This window comes from Oncorhynchus mykiss, chromosome 21, assembly GCF_057628025.1.
Source record: "Oncorhynchus mykiss isolate SJ-2025 chromosome 21, ASM5762802v1, whole genome shotgun sequence".
In the NCBI taxonomy this organism is placed as follows: domain Eukaryota; kingdom Metazoa; phylum Chordata; class Actinopteri; order Salmoniformes; family Salmonidae; genus Oncorhynchus; species Oncorhynchus mykiss.
This window is the reverse complement of record NC_143042.1, coordinates 15,106,679-15,125,469: the sequence shown is the minus strand read 5'-3', so window position 1 is coordinate 15,125,469 and position 18,791 is coordinate 15,106,679. Positions and strand designations below refer to the sequence as shown.

General features: G+C 46.3%; 2 protein-coding genes across 3 annotated transcripts; one reads left to right on the top strand and one right to left on the bottom strand.

Moving 5' to 3' along the window:
• Positions 1-33: 33 nt before the first annotated feature.
• LOC110500099 (endoplasmin) lies at positions 34-8,431 on the bottom strand. 2 transcript variants are annotated; one of them, XM_036957389.2, is made up of 17 exons: positions 7,930-8,431; positions 6,454-6,556; positions 5,893-6,034; positions 5,383-5,499; positions 4,647-4,978; positions 3,934-4,156; positions 3,688-3,804; positions 3,293-3,430; positions 3,105-3,182; positions 2,556-2,621; positions 2,179-2,448; positions 1,555-1,800; positions 1,285-1,421; positions 1,053-1,131; positions 779-934; positions 446-523; positions 34-327 (listed from the first exon to the last, which is right to left on the bottom strand). In XM_036957389.2, exons 1-17 carry the CDS (start codon positions 7,976-7,978, stop codon positions 301-303), a joined length of 2,358 nt encoding a protein of 785 aa, XP_036813284.2. In that variant the 5' UTR covers positions 7,979-8,431; the 3' UTR covers positions 34-300. The 2 variants fall into 2 exon arrangements, with proteins under 2 accessions (XP_036813284.2, XP_021432941.3); XM_021577266.3 differs by having other exon boundaries at positions 446-511.
• A 660-nt stretch (positions 8,432-9,091) lies between these two features.
• LOC149973005 (tetratricopeptide repeat protein 41-like) lies at positions 9,092-18,384 on the top strand. The gene is given in 15 exon segments (XM_090214995.1): positions 9,092-9,191; positions 10,065-10,257; positions 10,259-10,725; positions 10,858-11,044; positions 13,096-13,296; positions 13,448-13,560; positions 13,733-13,976; positions 14,231-14,401; positions 14,666-14,727; positions 15,579-15,689; positions 15,877-15,953; positions 15,955-16,055; positions 16,257-16,393; positions 16,513-16,639; positions 16,734-18,384. Coding segments are annotated over 15 exon segments (3,810 nt in total). The 3' UTR covers positions 18,253-18,384.
• Positions 18,385-18,791: the final 407 nt, after the last annotated feature.

Below are 18,791 nucleotides of genomic sequence, written 5' to 3'. Positions count from 1 at the left end.
TACTGGCTAATAAAGAACAGAAATGATGACAGGTTTAAACAAGACACCACAGGTGCCTTTCCGGCAACATTTAATGTTCTCGTGACAGGAAGACAGCACTCCATAACCGGCTCGGTTAAATATTAACACAGTTACAATCATGTAGGAATGTAGAAAATAAACAAAAACAATCAGAAGATTCTAAAATCCAAACACCCACCCGCTCCTTTTCAGCAGAGAAGATGGACCTAGTTCCAGTCAAAGCTCTGCCCCCCAGTTCACTCCCTCACCCTTCCCTCCCACCCCCTCGCTCAGGCCGTCTCACAGCTCATCTCTTCCTGTGGCTCCCTGGAAAGAGCAAAGTGAAAAACACATCCGTACATGAAGCAAAAAGGACCATCACTATCCATTGTCTTACTAACATTAACACCATTTTCCCCAGTTCTGTGCTCGACTCCCATCTTACCGAATCTTCATCTTCCTCATCTGCTTTAACCTCCTCCTCTGGCTCCTCCTCTGGCTCCTCCTCTGGCTCCTCCTCTGGCTGTGACAGGTAAGGAAGTTAAGATAAGCGAAGATATACCGGAAAAAGACGCAGATATACCTTAGCATCTCTGTGCCCATTCGCCTCATCCCAAAATCTGCTCTGCTATGTTAACTAGTAAATTCTTATATACAGAATCCAGCCATAATGTACTGCATTATAACACTTTGCATTGTCAGTGTTTATTATATTGGTAAAGTAGCAGTAAGTATTCAGATCCTGTTTGCACGTGGGTGATAGTTCTATTGAGCGTACCTCTTCATTGAGGTCCACGTTCATGCTGAGTCGGAGCATGCGTTCTATTCTGTCTCCATAAGCTTTGGTGTCAGCCAGCTGGTAGCCTGACCGTAGTGTGGCCGTCTCAAACAGCACTACAGCCAGGTCCGAGGCAGTCTGGTCCTCTGCATTATCCTGAGGTCAGGAGGAGAATTTGATATGGTTCGGAACCTATGATTCATTTGCGAAAATTTGAAATGGAAGGGCGTATGCCCGGTAAAGTAATTTGTGTTGAATTCTAAATGGTGCTCACATTTATTCTCTTCAACATTTCTTTAATCAGAGGGTGTTTGGGGTTGATCTCGAGTGTTTTCTTCTGGCTTGCATAATAACTGGACAACAGAAATAAAAGGGGTCAAACCATGGTAATAAGCAGAAACTATGTCAACACCCTCTAGGACTTGAGCCACTACGAGTTCTTGGGAGTGTCTTATTCCACAGAACATATACTGTACATTAGGTTAAAATGGTTTCACATGGCTCACTTTGTGGATATGTCTTTTCCGGTCTGGTAGGCCTGTGCCTTCATGAGCCTTTCCATGTTACCGGACCAGCCGTACTGGCTGGCTACCAGGGCACAGGGAGAGTTGGTCAGCCTCTGGGACAGCACAGCCTTCTCGATCTACAGACAGATCAAAGATTCAGCTTTTCAAAGCTTTTTTGACACATGAGCAAACATTTTCAAACACAGGAGATGCCATCTGACTATTGTCTATCTAATAACAATGCACATTCCCATTGAGGAGACCCCTAACCTTGTCCTTCAGGGCGCTGTCCTTCATCCAGGTGGTGAGAGGTTCATACTCCTTCTCCAGGCCCTCCCGCTTCTCCTTGGTCTTGTCACTCTCGTCAAACTTGACGCCCTCCTTGGCCACGTTCTGGAAGCGCTTGCCATCAAACTCCGGTAGGGCCTGGATACAGTACTCATCCACGGGCTCTGTCAGGTAGATGACCTCATAACCCCTTTTCAACAGCTTCTCCACGAAGGGAGACGACTCGGCCTGACGGAAAAGATGGAGGGGAAATTAAGCTCAGGGCACGATACAGCAAACATTCGATGTAGGAAGGAGGCTATTATAATATTTTACAGATCCTGACTCTTCATTACAAGGTTTATAACTTTTGGGGCGGCAGGTAGCCTAGTGGTTAGAGCGTTGGGCCAGTAACAGAAAGGTTGCTGGATCGAATCCCCGAGCTGACGAGGTAGGCCGTCATTGTAAATAAGAACTTGTTCTTAACTGACTTGCCTAGTTAAATAAAAGGTTAAATTAAAAATAAAAACGAACTCTGCTATTATGCTCTACATTTACAAACATACTCATTCTACTCAAAGGTCACCATTTTCGATCACAAAGCAGTGCTCTCATCCAGGCCCTCACCTCTTGTCTGCTGGTCCCGGCCATGAAGTAGATCTTGTCCTGCTTCTCCTTCATCCTCTCCACGTACTGTTCCAGGCTGGCCAGCACCGTGTCGCTGTTGGAGGTCTGGAAACGCAGCAGCTTGGCCAGACGGGTCCGGTTGGAGTGGTCCTCGATCACACCCAGCTTGATGTTGGTGCCAAACTCCTTCCAGAACTTCTCGTTGTACTGCTCCTCTGCGATCTTCTTGATCATGTCCAGGGTCTTGCGTACCAGCTTCTTGCGAATGACCTGGCCGAAGAGGTATGTTTAAGTATGCTGTTAGCAGAGTGGTTGAGTGAAGAGTGTTGACCCAGGTGGGTTTCCTTGTTTGATAGTGAATTGAAAGCAAGCCTCACCTTGAGAAGTTTGTGTTGCTGGAGAGTTTCTCTTGAGACATTCAGAGGAAGGTCATCGGAGTCAACCTGATGGAACAGAAGAAATTTAAAGATGCAAAAATCGCTTTGTCATTTCCTGGTTGCTAAAATTCTAAATATTGTGTAGAGAATTAAAGCACCATGTAAACTTCTGAGAAATATATTTCCATAGAGAAATATATTTTCCATAACCAAAAATATTGTAATTTCAGCTGTTTGAAGCTGGTATACAAAACCGAAAGACGTAAAAACATAGAAATAGCACACAAACCAGATCTACTGCTTCTTACACTTGATTTCAATGATAATTATAGATCTATACCTCAATTTTCTATGTGAATTTGTACAAATTGCAGCTTTAACATTCAATCAATCCTCAGTGGGTGCACTTAAATAGCCTGGGTACCAGTCTGATTAGCTAACATTTTACTCCTTTTACCCCCAGTCATATGCCAATGTTTAGCATAACAGGAGTGGAATGATGGCTAAACATACTGGTATCCAGACTTAACCCTAAGGAATAATACTTACCATTCCTTTCACAAAGTTCAAGTACTTAGGCATCATGTCATGGAAGTCATCAGTGATGTAAACTCTACGCACAAAGAGCTGAGAGAGATGGAAGATTGTTACTGACAGAAAACTTACATCAATACTGCACTGAGAACTGATTGTATGCCAATCCATAGTTGCTTTGTAACCAATCATTGCTGTGGTACCTTAATGAAGTCGTTCTTCTTAGAACCGTACTCGTCGAAGAGTCCCCGGGGAGCTGCGGCAGGCACAAAGAGGATGGACTTGAAGGTGACCTCCCCCTCTGCTGTGAAGTGGATGTGGGAGATGGGCTCGTCTGTGTCCTGCAAGAACAGAATAGAGTGGGAGGTTATTTACATAGACAACCTCCATCTGTCATTAAACCAGTTGTGCAACTGAACCTTTGCCTGACAAGACAACTGCAGTTCATGTCCAGTCAGACGAGTCATATCTGACCTAAGATCACCCATTGAGAACCGGTGTCTGCTAAATCTAAGTGGAAATATAGACCGTGTGACCACTAAATGGATTAGTGTCTGCTAGGAGAGCGAGTCTGAATAAACTGTTGACAGACACCCACCCTGGAGAAGGTCTTGTAGAAGGCCTTGTACTCATCCTCCTCCACCTCCTTGGCAGGCCTCTGCCAGATGGGCTTGATGTCATTCATCAGCTCCCAGTCCCACACCGTCTTCTCCACCTAAGGTGGGGGGGAATTAAAGGAGAAAGGACAGTCTTTAAAACTAAAAGATGCACTTCCATTGAGATTTGCTTCGATGGGATCATTTGCTGCTACAGACAGTAGATTGTTTTAATGACTATGTTTTACCTTCTTCGTCTTTGGCTTGTCCTCCTCCTCTTCCTCCACCTCAACCTCATCGTGGTCTTCATCCTTCTTATCGGCGTCAGTCTCATCAATAGGCTCCTCTACAGTCTCAGTCTTGCTACTCCATACGTAGATGGGGAAGTTGATGAACTGGGAGTATTTCCTCACAAGGTTCTTGATGGTCTCCAGCTCCAAGTAGTCTGTTGCCTCCTCCTTCATCACCAAACTAGGGGAGAAAAAGAATGCACTGCAGTGAAGAGCCAGTCAGAGCTTAATGTTAGTCATTACAGTTGTGAACCTTTCAAACTAGCTAGATTCCTCTGGCTGCACCGCCTGAGCAAGACTACGGGCTTCTTCCTCTGGCACAGTAATGAAACAAATGTTCATTACAGTGAAATCCAAGTTGGAGCACTTATTAGTTCAGCTTTGACATTTGTGTCTCTGCTTAATTTAGACAGTCTTTTGACTGAATTTTCCACAGCCAGTAATGCCAAAAAGGTCTGAACAAATGAGGCAATAACTACATCATAATATGTATTATTGTTACGAGGGTTTACGTTGCAAAACAACTAACCATATTCTACTTCATCATAGACTAACAGAGCTGTCCATATCCAGCCTAAATGTGCCATAGTAAGTACAAATCATCCACCTACGCTAATGCTAGATTGACTCTGAATGGTTGCTACTTGCTGACAGTTGCCTTGCTGACTCACGTGATGGTGGTGCCCCTGCCGAGGGTGTCCCCGCGGGGGTCCTCGATGACGGAGAACTCGTTGGAGTCAGACTCCCATATGTGCTGCGTGCCGTTGTTGTGCTTCGTGGTTACGATCACCTTGTCAGCCACCAAGAACGCAGAGTAGAAGCCCACGCCAAACTGACCAATCAGCTCAGAGGTTGACTGGCCCTCGGTCTGCATCTCTGTCATCTTGTTGAGGAACTCGCTGGTGCCGGATTTGGCGATGGTGCCGAGGTTCCTGACCAGGTCTTCTTTGGTCATGCCAATGCCGGTGTCGGTAATGTGAAGCATGTTCTTCTCCTTGTCAGACTGGAGGTGAGAAACAAACAGTGAAATGTTATATTGGGTTTTGGATTACTTTCCATTGAACTTGACAGACTTTGTTTAATTACTATTAAAGTCTCAAACCATCTATGCACATTTAGAATAAAAGAAAAGCAAACCAAGTGTGTACAGTGTTTATTCATTTGCATGTACTCAAATAGAAAGTGCACAATGTCCTGCAGCAGGTGTTGAAATTCTTGATGTCCCTTTTTGCCATGCAAAAACGGAGATGTAAATTTAGAGATGTTATCCTAACAACTCTCTCGGTCTCAGGTTTCACTCTAGATAGCCCAGTGAAGGGTTGCTAATTAGCCTACAGTCGGAGGACATGAAAGGGTGGGTCACACAGAAAGCTAACGCTTTTTTTTTTTAAAGGTAACTTAACCTACCTTGATTTTCACTGTCAGCTCCTCGTTACCAGTAAGTGCCTCGTCATTGGTCAGGGACAGCAACCGGATCTTATCCAGAGCATCGGAAGCGTTGGAGATCAGTTCCCTCAGGAAGATCTGGACACAGACAAAAAGAAAATGATAAGATTTTATGTATTTTTATTAAAACAATACACGAATGGCCGCTCCCATCAGTGGGTGCTCTAGTCAGCGGGTGTGCTCGCCCCCACCCACCCCGAGACGCAGGCAGGGCAAAGCCCCATCCCAAAATGACATTCCTAACTGTCTCGACCCGTATTCAATTATTTTAAGTTACTTCACTGAACCTCTATCAGGTTTATATCATGATAGATAGCCAGAAGGACTCATTGTGAACTAATTTCTAATTAAACAAATTACTAAATATTGCTTAATGAGTGTAAAGAAAAAAAATGTATTGCCCTATTATTTCTGTAAGTATAAAAGTTCCAAGCTCCATTGTCTACACAGAGCACTAGAGCAGACACTAACCTCTTTGTTCTTGTACAGGGAGTTGATGATGAGCTTCATCATTCTGTTCACCTCGGCCTTGAAGACGTGCTTTTCTGATTTTTCCCGAATTTCCTTTATCTGCGCTGCGTTCAGGCCATCAAGCTGGATAGCCTCCTCTTCCCTTGAAAAACAGAAGAGTAGTCAGAGATCAGCACAAACAAGGTAGATGGACTCAAGATTTCCCCAAAGGGAATATTTATAGAGGCCTCATCTGTGTGACTGGTAATAGGGATGCTCTCTAATGAACTGAAGAATGATCAGGTGTACTTCTACAGGCTTAATAGGAACGGGTGTCAAGACAAAAATGAAATAGTATATCAACAAATCTTAATAGGGGTTTTTATCTTTGACTGAAAAAAACAGGCCGAAAGGAGAGGGGGTAAAAGTGGTTTCCATGGTTCATGTCAGTATAAAGGGTTGTGTTTTGGAAAAGAGGGAGGAAGTAGAAGTCTATAATGGGATTCTCTTGTCACTAGTTAGTCTCAAGACTTACTGCATGACAGAACACTCTTCTTTGCTGAAATATTTAAACACACTTACCTCTGGACGACCTCGTCATCTGTCCGGGAGCCGTCTCTACTTTTGCCCAAGTCCTCCTCCACTGTCCCATCAATGTCAACCTCATCCTCCGCTCTGACAGAACCTGTAGATAAAATTAAACATAGAGCTGAGGGTTTAAACAAGAACTTGTACCCAGTAAAAATACAACTCCTTAATATTAACTTAAATTGACCCATGTCATGTGACAGAGCAACCACTGGGCCCATAAATTCACTACGGAAGGTCTAAGTTCATCTGGTAGCTAGTCTTCCCTCTCTATCTGGAAGCATAACAGTCACACTACTACATCTCATTGACTCCTTCCATAGAGGTCATGACCCTTCTCCGTCTCAGAACAGACCGGTACTGTAATAAAACTGATAAGCTCCCAGAAAAAGTTCACCTTCACGGCTGATTAAGATTTGATACCTTTGCTGTTTCCATCTCTATACCCACATAGCAAACTGATTGCACTGTGCAAAGCAAACAGACTATTGTATGGGTAGTTGGCAGTGATGCAAAGTACTAAAGTAAAAATACTACTTAAGTCGTTTTTGGGGTAACTTCATACTTTTACTTCACTGCTTTCCTAAAGAAACTGTACTTTTTACTCCATACATTTTCCCTCTTGACCCAAAAGTACTAGTTACATTTTAGCACGAGAGGAAAAAGGTCTAATTCACACACATCCCTGATCATCCCTACTGCCTCTGATCTGGCGGACTCACTAAACACATGCTTCGTTTGTAAATTAGGGGTAGGATTGTTCCCCTGGAAAGCAATGCATTTTAAAAAACAAACACGAAAACGGTGCCGTCTGGTTTGCTTAATATAAGGAATTTGAAATTGACACTTAAGTTTATTTAAAACCCAAATACTTTAAAACTTTTCCTCAAGTAGGATTTACTGGGTGACGTTCACTTTTTCCTGAGTCATTTTCTATTAAGGTATCTTTACTTATACGCAAGTTGACAATTTTGTACTTTTTCCACCACTGGTAGTTAATTGTTGATAACTGGTACAATTGCAGTATAACTGTGTGGGATCAGGGTGTTTAGAATCCTGCTTCTGTTTGGTCGGTGTGGAGGAAGCAGAGGTGTTAGGTATGACATTAGTGTCAAGATGGACAAAAATGTAAAGTAAAAATCTGAATAACGTGCTCATAAAGCAAAACAACCACAACATCCAGATATGATGAATAAAAAAAGAGAAGCATTAGACATATCAATGTTACAGTCTGGCTCCTCAGGATTCAGATGAGGGAAAAGTACCAGAAGCTGCAAATCAGTGCCGTCTTCTACAATGTTACCCCATTTGACACACTCATCGGTCAACAAAACAATGCACTGCAATCAAAAGATGGCATTTTAGCACATTTACTGCTGATTATACTGCAATCATAAGAAAACGTCATGAAATGTCAAGTAACAGCAAAGAAGTTGAAATTACATTATGCAATTTATAACTCATACTTACTGAAAGCTAGAAGAGCACAAAAGAGGCCTATTGTCCACATTCGGTTCATTTTAATATATAAAAAAATATCACTATAGTCCTAGTCCCGTATTTCACTATATTGTACTTTATTCCTACACCCCGGCATAGGTTTGAAACGGTTTGCGTCCGTGGTTGTAGACTCCTTTATCTGATCCACCCTTTAGAGGCGGTGGATTGACGAAGTGGACCTATACCTGCTCCCCACGCACAACAATAACCAATGGCGGAAGCTTTCGCCGCTTCAATCTTCCAATCGTAGTATTACATGTCCGATTGTACATGTTCAAAGCGTGGCTAGTTTCCATTGGCCGATTTACACGTTAAACAATGATTTTGTTATCATAAAAAGCAATAAACTCATGTCGGATACATTGCAACACGTCATTGAAAATAGATACATTCGTCAGCACTGTTGAAACATTGTTTTGTACATTTACAGTGTAACAATTTATGATAGGCTGATCCGGAAGCCCATACGGTCACCTTGGCTACCACTGTTGCTATGGCTTGTCATTCACAACTTCTCAGCGAAGTATCAGGCTTGCATTGACGTCGAGGCTGTACTTAAACGATCTTGCCCCCAAGACTACCTAAAAATATGCTTTTAGTTTGCCAAATGCATATATTTTGCAAGGAAAAAAGTCAACGATACAGAGCCATTCAGATTTTATTTGTAACGTGAGCCATTTTAATCGGGATTTGGCAACCATCTCTGGGACAAACTCATGGCCACTAGTACAGGTATAAAAAAATTATGGAATTTTGTTTGTCAACTATTGTCCATTCGCACGTTGTGGCATACTGTTTGTGTGTGTGTGTGTGTGTGTGTGTTCACAGGTGCTTGCGTGTGCATCTCTGCTATGATTTAGGAAATTAGTCTATTTGGAATAGCTACTGTAATCATCTATTTCAAATGCCAGCATTCACTTGCTTGTGCAATTGTCACAGGTTGTAGACCTCAACACAACATATTTGGTGTGGAATAGACCCTCCCCTTTATTTTTCATGTGATCAGAGTTTTTTCCCATTCCTCACATTGAAACCATGCCGGTGACACAGTTGCAGACAATACCAACCCACCTCTCAACTGCTAACAACATTCATTCATTTCAACTCCTTCTCTCTCATCTTCAGTCGCACAATGATTGACAGTTTCAACTCCTCCACCTGTAGCTCTTCCAACTTCAACTGCACCTCTGGAATCCCTGATTCCACCTACTGGCACCATGATCAGTGGAGTGGTCCTGGCTCTCTGCTATCTTCTGGGCATAGCATAGCTGTGATCAGCTGTTGGCATCTGTACAGATACAACTTGAGTATGAAACTGTTCTTGAGCCTGGTGTGTCAGATATTCTGAGCCTGCTAATATGCGTGCCGCTATTAGTCTTTGCAATACTCTTCAGCTGGGACTTGGGCAACAGTCCCTGCAAGCTCTTTGTGGTCGTTGCCTACTGCTGTACATTCTCCACCCTGCTGACCATCCTGTTGATGAGTGTCCAGCGCTATAAAACAGTGAAACATTCAGCTTTCTTTTGAAAGTCCAAGATGACTAGACTTGTGACCAGCATCATCATGACTTTTGTCATCGGTTCAATGCCATTCCAAGTTGTTATCATCCTAAACATGTCAGGACATTTGGCCAAGGCTGAAAACCTGAAAAACTTCTCTACCAAGTTGTCTTTTGTTGTATTACTGACCTATGCCAACAGTTGCCTGAATCCATTTCTCTATGCCTTCGCTTCCGGTAACTTCTGCCGGAAGAATGGCCAGTCAGAAGACACCTTGATGCAGCTTCAAATGGGTCCTGTCAACAGTCCACCAAGCATGTAACACATCTGACACACTCAATTGTGGGGAAACATTCACTGTTCCCTGCATGTCATGAATTTGCTATTCATATTTACACCAATAATACCATGTACTTGCAAAACACTGTAGCTAGATATCTAGTTGATGATTATTCCTGATATGCTTGTTTTTCATTATTTTGTTCAGACAGGCACAGCAGGTCCCAGCTATGATGGCCTGAGATGGACCCACAAGAGGGAGGCCGGTCCACCGCCCCTCCTGCCACTGCTCCTCTCCAGCCCGTGCTGTGTTCCGTACTACCTGAGAACACGTGTTCCCCCACCTGGATGCTCTCTGCCAGGCCAGAGGCACCTGCTTCAGACCATTGGACACCCAGTGGGTTGACCGGGGGAGCCATCGTCCCTCCGACTTCCCTGACAATAATACCCCCCTTTCCTCCCAGCAGTTGAAGATCAGCCTAGACCTTATCACCCGCTCCTCCTCCTTCCTCCTTCCTCTCCAGGCCGGAGCAGGACACCTCACATCTCCCTGCTGCCGGTCCAGAACGAGAAGCCCTCTCTGGGGTGGAGAGGAACCTGCATGTTGCAGTGGAGGGAGGCTACACCTGGGTCCTCACAGGGAGGAACCAGAAGTGCTCCCTGACAGAGCTGCAGATCACCCAGGCAGCCCTGATGGGTGACACCAGACACGGCTTCTTCTACTTCAGGGACTACTCTTTCCATGGGGAAGAGGAGGATGAAGACAGGTACACAGATGAAGGTCAGAGGTCGTTGCTGAGCGTGTTCTCCAAACAGACAGAGGAGGAGAGACACAGAGCCAGGGAGGCAAAGAACAGGGTAGTGGACAGCCTGCAACCTGTAAGGTTCTTCAGAATGCTGCAGGATCTGGGGGACCTAGTGAAGAGGGACTGGAAGGGCCTCATGGAACAGCTCTATGGGTCCCTGGACCAGCAGCCAACCTGTTCAGGTAAGTGAACCAGCTTTGAAAAGACAGCGAAGATGACTAACGTAGCTCAGTCCAGTTCATATTTATTGTGTTTTTCAGTGGTCTGCCTGATCTTCCAAGCCCTAAAGCAGTGCTTTCTCCCCTGCTCTTTAGGCCTCCTGGACTCCCTTGATAGATGTTATCACGAAAGTGCTGTCCAGGCTCTGTGTCGCTGGTTTGCCCTCTCCAACCAGACCGCTGCTGTCATGGAGGAACTCAACACGTTTACTGCCTGTCTCACTCATTCTGACATGTCTCAGAGTCTAGCAACCTCAAGGAATTCAACCATTAAGTTAACAGGGTAAGAACTTTGGTGACCACACTAAGCTGGAATCAGTGATGAATTACTGTGAGATTTGCCATACTTAAAAGTAGATGCAGATAGATGGAGTTATGCATTCATAGTGTTCAGATATTTTTTTTGCAATGAAAAACATTTTTACTGTCCACCCTATTTCCTTTAGCCTTCAGTGACCATGACAAACATGATTCCGAGGAGTCTATTTTGCTGCTCTGTGGTGAGAGGGGTTGCTTCAGGAGTTCCCGGAAGAAGAATCCTAGAATCCTGGCCATCCCTCACCTCTGTGGAATCAGCAGCTCTAGTGTGGATATCAGATCTGTACTGAGAGACATCACCACTGAGCTACGCTTGGCCCATTATGGTAAACACTCCAGAGTGTAATTGCCTATGTCTGAGAGGGTTAGAAATGACTACAATGACATCAACATATGACACTTCTGTCATCTAACCCATCAATTCCAAATGTAACCCATTATAGCACTGTTTTATACTTACATTCCCAATTTGACATTTTATTCAGAAATGTGTTTACACTCAATTACTTTTCCTGTGAATATAACCTTTACTGCTAGATAAGATGTATTTCTTTACTGACTTGAAAAATATATATATATGTATTTACTTTGCGAGAAACACAACACTGACCTGACCGAAGAAAGAAACAAGGTCCAACATTGTCATACCACTCGTCTGGTCTAGACTGGTGAGACAGACCGATGGTTCCCTCTCATCTCACTCTTCTAAGTAACTAGTGTGGTATTTAAAAAAATGTATATATACATTTGATTTATTCAGGGGAGCCTAATTTGAAACCAGGGTCTCATTCTCAATGGTGCCCTGAGAACAAACAATAAACAAATCGACATGGTAATACAATGAAACAGCAAAAAAGAAAGTACAAGATACGCCAACCATGTCATACATGTAGATGCATTGAGGTTCAGTGACACACATGGCCATGGCATAAACAGACGGCCATAGACAAAGAGGCTAATAGTGCTTTTAGTATTGATTTTTAGTGCAGCCCAGGAGGAAAACTTTTTAAATGAAAATTCCAACAAAAAAAAACAATATTTTGGTATTCATTTCATTAGTGGACGCATCATACTGTGACACTTTCTATATTTCGAAAGTTCTATATCTTGAAAACTTGATTGCTGACATGCAAAACATTTTGGGACTATATAAACAGTGGGCTAATGAAACAAATATCAAAATGTTGTTTTTGAGTGGTATTTCCCTTTAAGTCGTTGTTAAGGCTCCACATTTACTGTTATTGTGTCTCTGTACTAGGGCCCCAGGCTGAGTGGAGCGAGGGGTTGTTATTGTGTCTCTGTACTAGGGCCCCAGGCTGAGTGGAGCGAGGGGTTGTTATTGTGTCTCTGTACTAGGGCCCCAGGCTGAGTGGAGTGAGGGGTTGTTATTGTGTCTCTGTACTAGGGCCCCAGGCTGAGTGGAGCGAGGGGTTGTTATTGTGTCTCTGTACTAGGGCCCCAGGCTGAGTGGAGTGAGGGGTTGTTATTGTGTCTCTGTACTAGGGCCCCAGGCTGAGTGGAGCGAGGGGTTGTTATTGTGTCTCTGTACTAGGGCCCCAGGCTGAGTGGAGCGAGGGGTTGTTATTGTGTCTCTGTACTAGGGCCCCAGGCTGAGTGGAGCGAGGGGTTGTTATTGTGTCTCTGTACTAGGGCCCCAGGCTGAGTGGAGTGAGGGGTTGTTATTGTGTCTCTGTACTAGGGCCCCAGGCTGAGTGGAGTGAGGGGTTGCAGCACCATGTAAAGCCCAGGTCATGTTTAGGTTCAGGCCTTCTCTGCTGCGGCTGCTCTGGGACTCTGTGTTCTGGTTCTGTACGGACTGGACAGATTGACCGGGACCCTCGGGCTCTCAATGCAGGTGGTAATGCCTTACTTTGCCCAGACCACTACCAGTGGGGGTTCTTGTACAGTATATTTTACATTGATAGCATTCAAATAAATCAAGATGAAAAACAAAGCATATTACTTGATATAGTGAACATGAATTCCTAATGTTTATTCATTCATTGTCAGGTGAAGGACCTACGCTGGCTCCCTGACCCTCCAACACCGTACCCTGCCCTGCCAGGAGCCGCACAGGACCCTGCTGCAATTCCTCTTGGGAACCACTACCAGGCTGGGAATGGACCGCCTGCCGCTGTTCCTGGCGGTGGTGGCTAGCGAGCTGCAGATGTGCGGCATCCTGGGGGGAACGGAGGAGGAGGAGGAGTTGATAGAAGAGTATGTAGAAGTGGATTCTATGGCAGAGCTATGAGCCAAGGTGATTCAGCGCTGGATCAATGACTATGGCGGAGTCATTGAGGGTACGGCCAGTCCAGCCAGCGCTGGATCAATGGCTATGGCGGAGTCATTGAGGGTACGGCCAGTCCAGCCAGCGCTGGATCAATGGCTATGGCGGAGTCATTGAGGGTATCAATGACTCCGCGGGGTCGGCCAGTCCAGCCAAAGGAACAGGAGGGCCTACCTCTCAGGTGTCCAACATAGGTGGGATCATCTTTACCCTCTCTAGTTATTCAGTTGCGATTTTTTTTTTTTAAGTGCCATACAGCAAGAATAACCACTAATGTTTTCTCAATAAAGGTGAAGAATTAACATGGTTAGTTATGACACTCTGATGAATTGTTGTATCTAACCTTTACTGCCTCCTTCTCTCCAGATCTCAGAGACTGGATATGGGACGCTCTCTGCCTCGTTCACCTCTCCCATGCTGGGCTGACTGAGGAGCAGGTCCTGGTCTTGCTGGAGGTTCTTGGTTACCCTGGGTACCTACGGGTTCTACCTCTGGAGTGGGCCCGGTTCCGCACTGCTGCTGGGCCCTGGGTACAGGAGAATCCCAATGGAACACTGAGCCTCACCCACCAATCACTGGGCCAAGCTATGGACCTCCTCCTGCTGAGTGAGTGAGTGGCAGACGGGAGTGGAAGTTACAAACATAGAAATAGAAAGCATAGAATGGACATTCTACAATGGCCTTCATTTGTTGGTCTTTCCAATATGGTGGTGCTTTTTACTTGGTTGATGATCTTTGTCTAACAATGAAAGTGGAGTATCTGCATGTAAGTGGAGCTCTTGGAGTCCAACTGACCAATCATTTAATTTCCACTTCTCCTTAGACTTCTATTTTTAGATCTGTGGGGCTCTGTCCCTGTAAAAGTTCAGGGGGCTTGAGGAGGACCAGACAGGGCTACCATCTCAGCCTGGCCCAGTTCTTCCAGAGGCAGGGCAGGGAGCTCTGTAGGTGGCCTCAGATCCTGGAGGAGCTCCCCTGGCACCTGAAGCAGAGTGAGGCCTGGAGGGAGCTACACACCTTCTTCATAGAGCCACAGTAAGAGCATGGATATACACTTCACACATAAGGACACTAGGGGCACACAGTTACTGTTGGGTAAAATAGTTTAGCCGCAGATGAACTGTCATCATATATTTAACCTAACACTTAAACTGGGTGAGCCTTTATATCGGTTTACAGATTCGCATGTTTAACCATCATTTGTTTACATAACGGTATCCACTTACTATCTGACCCGAGGACTGTAGAGCACCTGTCTATAACTTGGAGACAGTCTCCTCTGAGAATGGATGTTGTCAGGTACTGGACTCTCCTGATCCTCAGAGGTTATGACCCCTACACCTCGTACCAGAGCCTGCTGGGTAAGGGAATCCACCCTCGATCTCTCATCCAATCAGGGCGATGAGCATTCCCTCCTGATACATATACAGGTAAATGCATCATGGTTACACATCTCAACACGCATTCAGCGTTGAATGTCACAAAACTGTAGAGATAGCGTCCTTAAATAATGTAGCTATTATCTCCATTCAAACCAGAGCAGAGAGAGGTACACAACAACAGGGCCTTCATGACTGAGGCCCAAAGTGACAGCAATGGTTATTATTCTTCACTGATAACAAATTGACTGTTGGCGATGTCTTTAGTGATCTGTTACCAGTCAACATCAGTGATCCTATGTGACCAGTGATTATGACTGTTTTTGTTTTTTTGTTCCCCACCTGTAGAAGATGGTTGTCAGTGGGATCCAGGTGTGAAAGGGAGAGTGGAGTTGTTGGTCTCTGAGTTGCTGCTCTGTCTGAACAGGAAGGGGGGAAACAGAGCAGATCCCACTGCAGGCTGAGAACAACCTCACACAGGTTAGTTAGACCCACCACAAACTCTTAAAGGGAAACTGTATCTTCTTTTATTAGTCCGCTGTCGATACCAGCTACATCATCATGATGATGCAAAATAAAACTTAACTGCTGACATGCAAAGTATTTCGGGACTATATCAACAGTGGACTAATTAAAAAAATAGCAAAAGATAGTTGGAGTGGATTTTCCCTTTAAATCCTAGCCACTATGCTAAGACTTTGCTGTAACACTGTAATTGCTCTAGTAATACCATGTTATGTTCTTAGTGTGTAGTCTTTCACTCTGTTATGAAAGGCTTTCATACAGCCTGCTGAAATGATCACTCTATGTATTTCATGTTTCGCTCCTATCAGGTCAGTTGCTTTGTGTACTCTGCCAGCTGCTGTTTGCAGACGTCCGAACCATCGAGGCCTCTCAGATACTCAATGGCATCATCAATATGGGACACCTCAAACTCCACCTGTGTACTGACGCCACTGTATCACTGCTCTGTGGGATACACAGGTGTGTATTAAATAGCATAAATAGGGATAGTCTCATGTGTGACGTTTCTGTACTTCATAGGTTCAGCTACAGGTGTTTCTATGTCTTTTTCTGTTGTTAGACCTAAACCCATGTGAATGACTTTTGATACTGTATGTCTCAATTTAGGCAAGCTAAGATTAATGGGATGCAGACTCAGCCTGCAAGACCCACATGGAGCGGAGAAGCACCTCCAGGTTGCCTTGGAAGACCAGGAGGCGCTGGTATGGTAGAGAGCACCCTCTAGTGGTGGAGGTGGAGGAGTGCCTGGCAGACATCTTGGCCGACACCTGCGCTGACACAGCAGGGTGAGACTACCTCTCTTCTAGTGTTTTTCTGGTTCTTCTTCTCCTCTTATTCGTCATTAATTGTGTCCTCCATCGTCTCCTCGGTAGTTTCTTCTCTTCTCCCTCTTCTCTCTCTTCCTCCTCCCATCCCCTCCTCGGTAGTTTACTCAGTCAGTCACAGTATATGAATGTTACAGTGTGGTGAAGATGTGACGTGTTCAGGTTGAGGCAGAGGCTAGCAGTGGAGCTGTATCGACACACGGTGCACGTCAAAGACCAGGACATGAAGCTTTGTCCCCCCACATCGCCGTGTCTTCAGGCGAAGGGATGCAGCCTCGCACGCACCTTGGTCAAACTTGGTAATTAGTTCATTTTTTCAAACAAATGCACCACAACTCTCAATCATTCTTACACTTTTTTTTAGACTGTTAGCAACTACGCAGAGTGTAATATGTTTAGCTTGTGTGTGTCATGGCAGGCAGGCAGATATTTAATGGCTCTGGTAATACAGAGAGTAGAGAGGCTGTTGAACTGCTGCAGAGAGCTCTGGACTTGTACATCTGCTTCCTGGGGTCTGATCACACACTGACCAGAGACTTACAACAGTAAGCCTTCTTTAGCTCCTACACAATTTAAAATGCTAACATTTCCTTCTTGCATTGTCATTGGATCTAACGGAGTTGACCTTTGTGCTTTTAGGGTTTTAAACACAGAATCCAGGAGACCTCTGACCACTTGGGTCTTCAGTTCCAGAACCCTCTCCCACCTCTCCACTAGGAGACTAAGCAGTGGGACCAGACCCAACACAGCCGCACCCCTCCACTCCCACCTGGCCTGGTACAGGGGCACCACACACACCCCTCTGGACCTCTCCGGAAAGAGATTCCTGTCAGCCCCGTCCAACAAGTTCCGCAATACACAGCCAGAACTGAAACCAGAACTAGTGGAGTACCTGAACTACATCAACAGACATAACCAACTGTCTTCTTCTCCCAGGCCCTGGTCTGCCTTCCAGACCACAGTGTTTGGGCCAGAGAGTGACATCAGAAACCTGATCTCAGAACTCAAACCCAGTCCTTCTTCAGCACCGGGCTTTCGTTCCATAGACAGGACCCAAATGCTGCATAGAGCAGGCTGGCGCCACCTACCAGGCAGGTACGTGCTGGAGGAACAGACAGTAACAGCTTTGAACAGAGAGATTGGATCCCCTTTGCACACACAGAGATGCACACCGCTGGTCAGACAGACAGGCCAGGGACAGGGAGGAGAACAGAGCTGGTCAGGCAGACAGACAGGCCAGGGACAGGGAGGGGAACAGAGCTGGAGAGACAGACGGGACAGGGAGGGGAACAGAGCTGGTCAGACAGACAGGCCAGGGACAGGGAGGGGAACAGAGCTGGTCAGGCAGACAGACCAGGGACAGGGAGGAGAACAGAGCTGGAGAGACAGACAGGCCAGGGACAGGGAGGGGAACAGAGCTGGAGAGACAGACAGGCCAGGGACAGGGAGGAGAACAGAGCTGGTCAGACAGACAGGCCAGGGACAGGGAGGGGAACAGAGCTGGAGAGACAGACAGACCAGGGACAGGGAGGAGAACAGAGCTGTAGAGACAGACAGGCCAGGGACAGGGAGGGGAACAGAGCTGGAGAGACAGACAGGCCAGGGACAGGGAGGAGAACAGAGCTGGTCAGACAGACAGGCCAGGGACAGGGAGGAGAACAGAGCTGGAGAGACAGACAGGCCAGGGACAGGGAGGAGAACAGAGCTGGAGAGACAGACAGGCCAGGGACAGGGAGGAGAACAGAGCTGGAGAGACAGACAGGCCAGGGACAGGGAGGGGAACAGAGCTGGAGAGACAGACAGACCAGGGACATTGAGGAGAACAGAGCTGGAGAGACAGACAGGCCAGGGACAGGGAGGAGAACAGAGCTGGTCAGACAGACAGGCCAGGGACAGGGAGGAGAACAGAGCTGGAGAGACAGACAGGCCAGGGACAGGGAGGAGAACAGAGCTGGAGAGACAGACAGACCAGGGACAGGGAGGAGAACAGAGCTGGAGAGACAGACAGGCCAGGGACAGGGAGGAGAACAGAGCTGGAGAGACAGACAGGCCAGGGACAGGGAGGAGAACAGAGCTGGAGAGACAGACAGGCCAGGGACAGGGAGGAGAACAGAGCTGGTCAGGCAGACAGACAGGCCAGGGACAGGGAGGAGAATAGAGCTGGAGAGACAGACAGGCCTGGGACAGGGAGGGGAACAGAGCTGGAGAAACAGACAGGCCAGGGACAGGGAGGAGAACAGAGCTGGAGAGACAGACGGGACAGGGAGGGGAACAGAGCTGGTCAGGCAGACAGGCCAGGGACAGGGAGGAGAACAGAGCTGGAGAGACAGACAGGCCAGGGACAGGGAGGGGAACAGAGCTGGAGAGACAGACAGGCCAGGGACAGGGAGGGGAACAGAGCTGGAGAGACAGACGGGACAGGGAGGGGAACAGAGCTGGTCAGACAGACAGGCCAAGGACAGGGAGGGGAACAGAGCTGGTCAGGCAGACAGACCAGGGACAGGGAGGAGAACAGAGCTGGAGAGACAGACAGGCCAGGGACAGGGAGGGGAACAGAGCTGGAGAGACAGACAGGCCAGGGACAGGGAGGAGAACAGAGCTGGTCAGACAGACAGGCCAGGGACAGGGAGGGGAACAGAGCTGGAGAGACAGACAGACCAGGGACAGGGAGGAGAACAGAGCTGTAGAGACAGACAG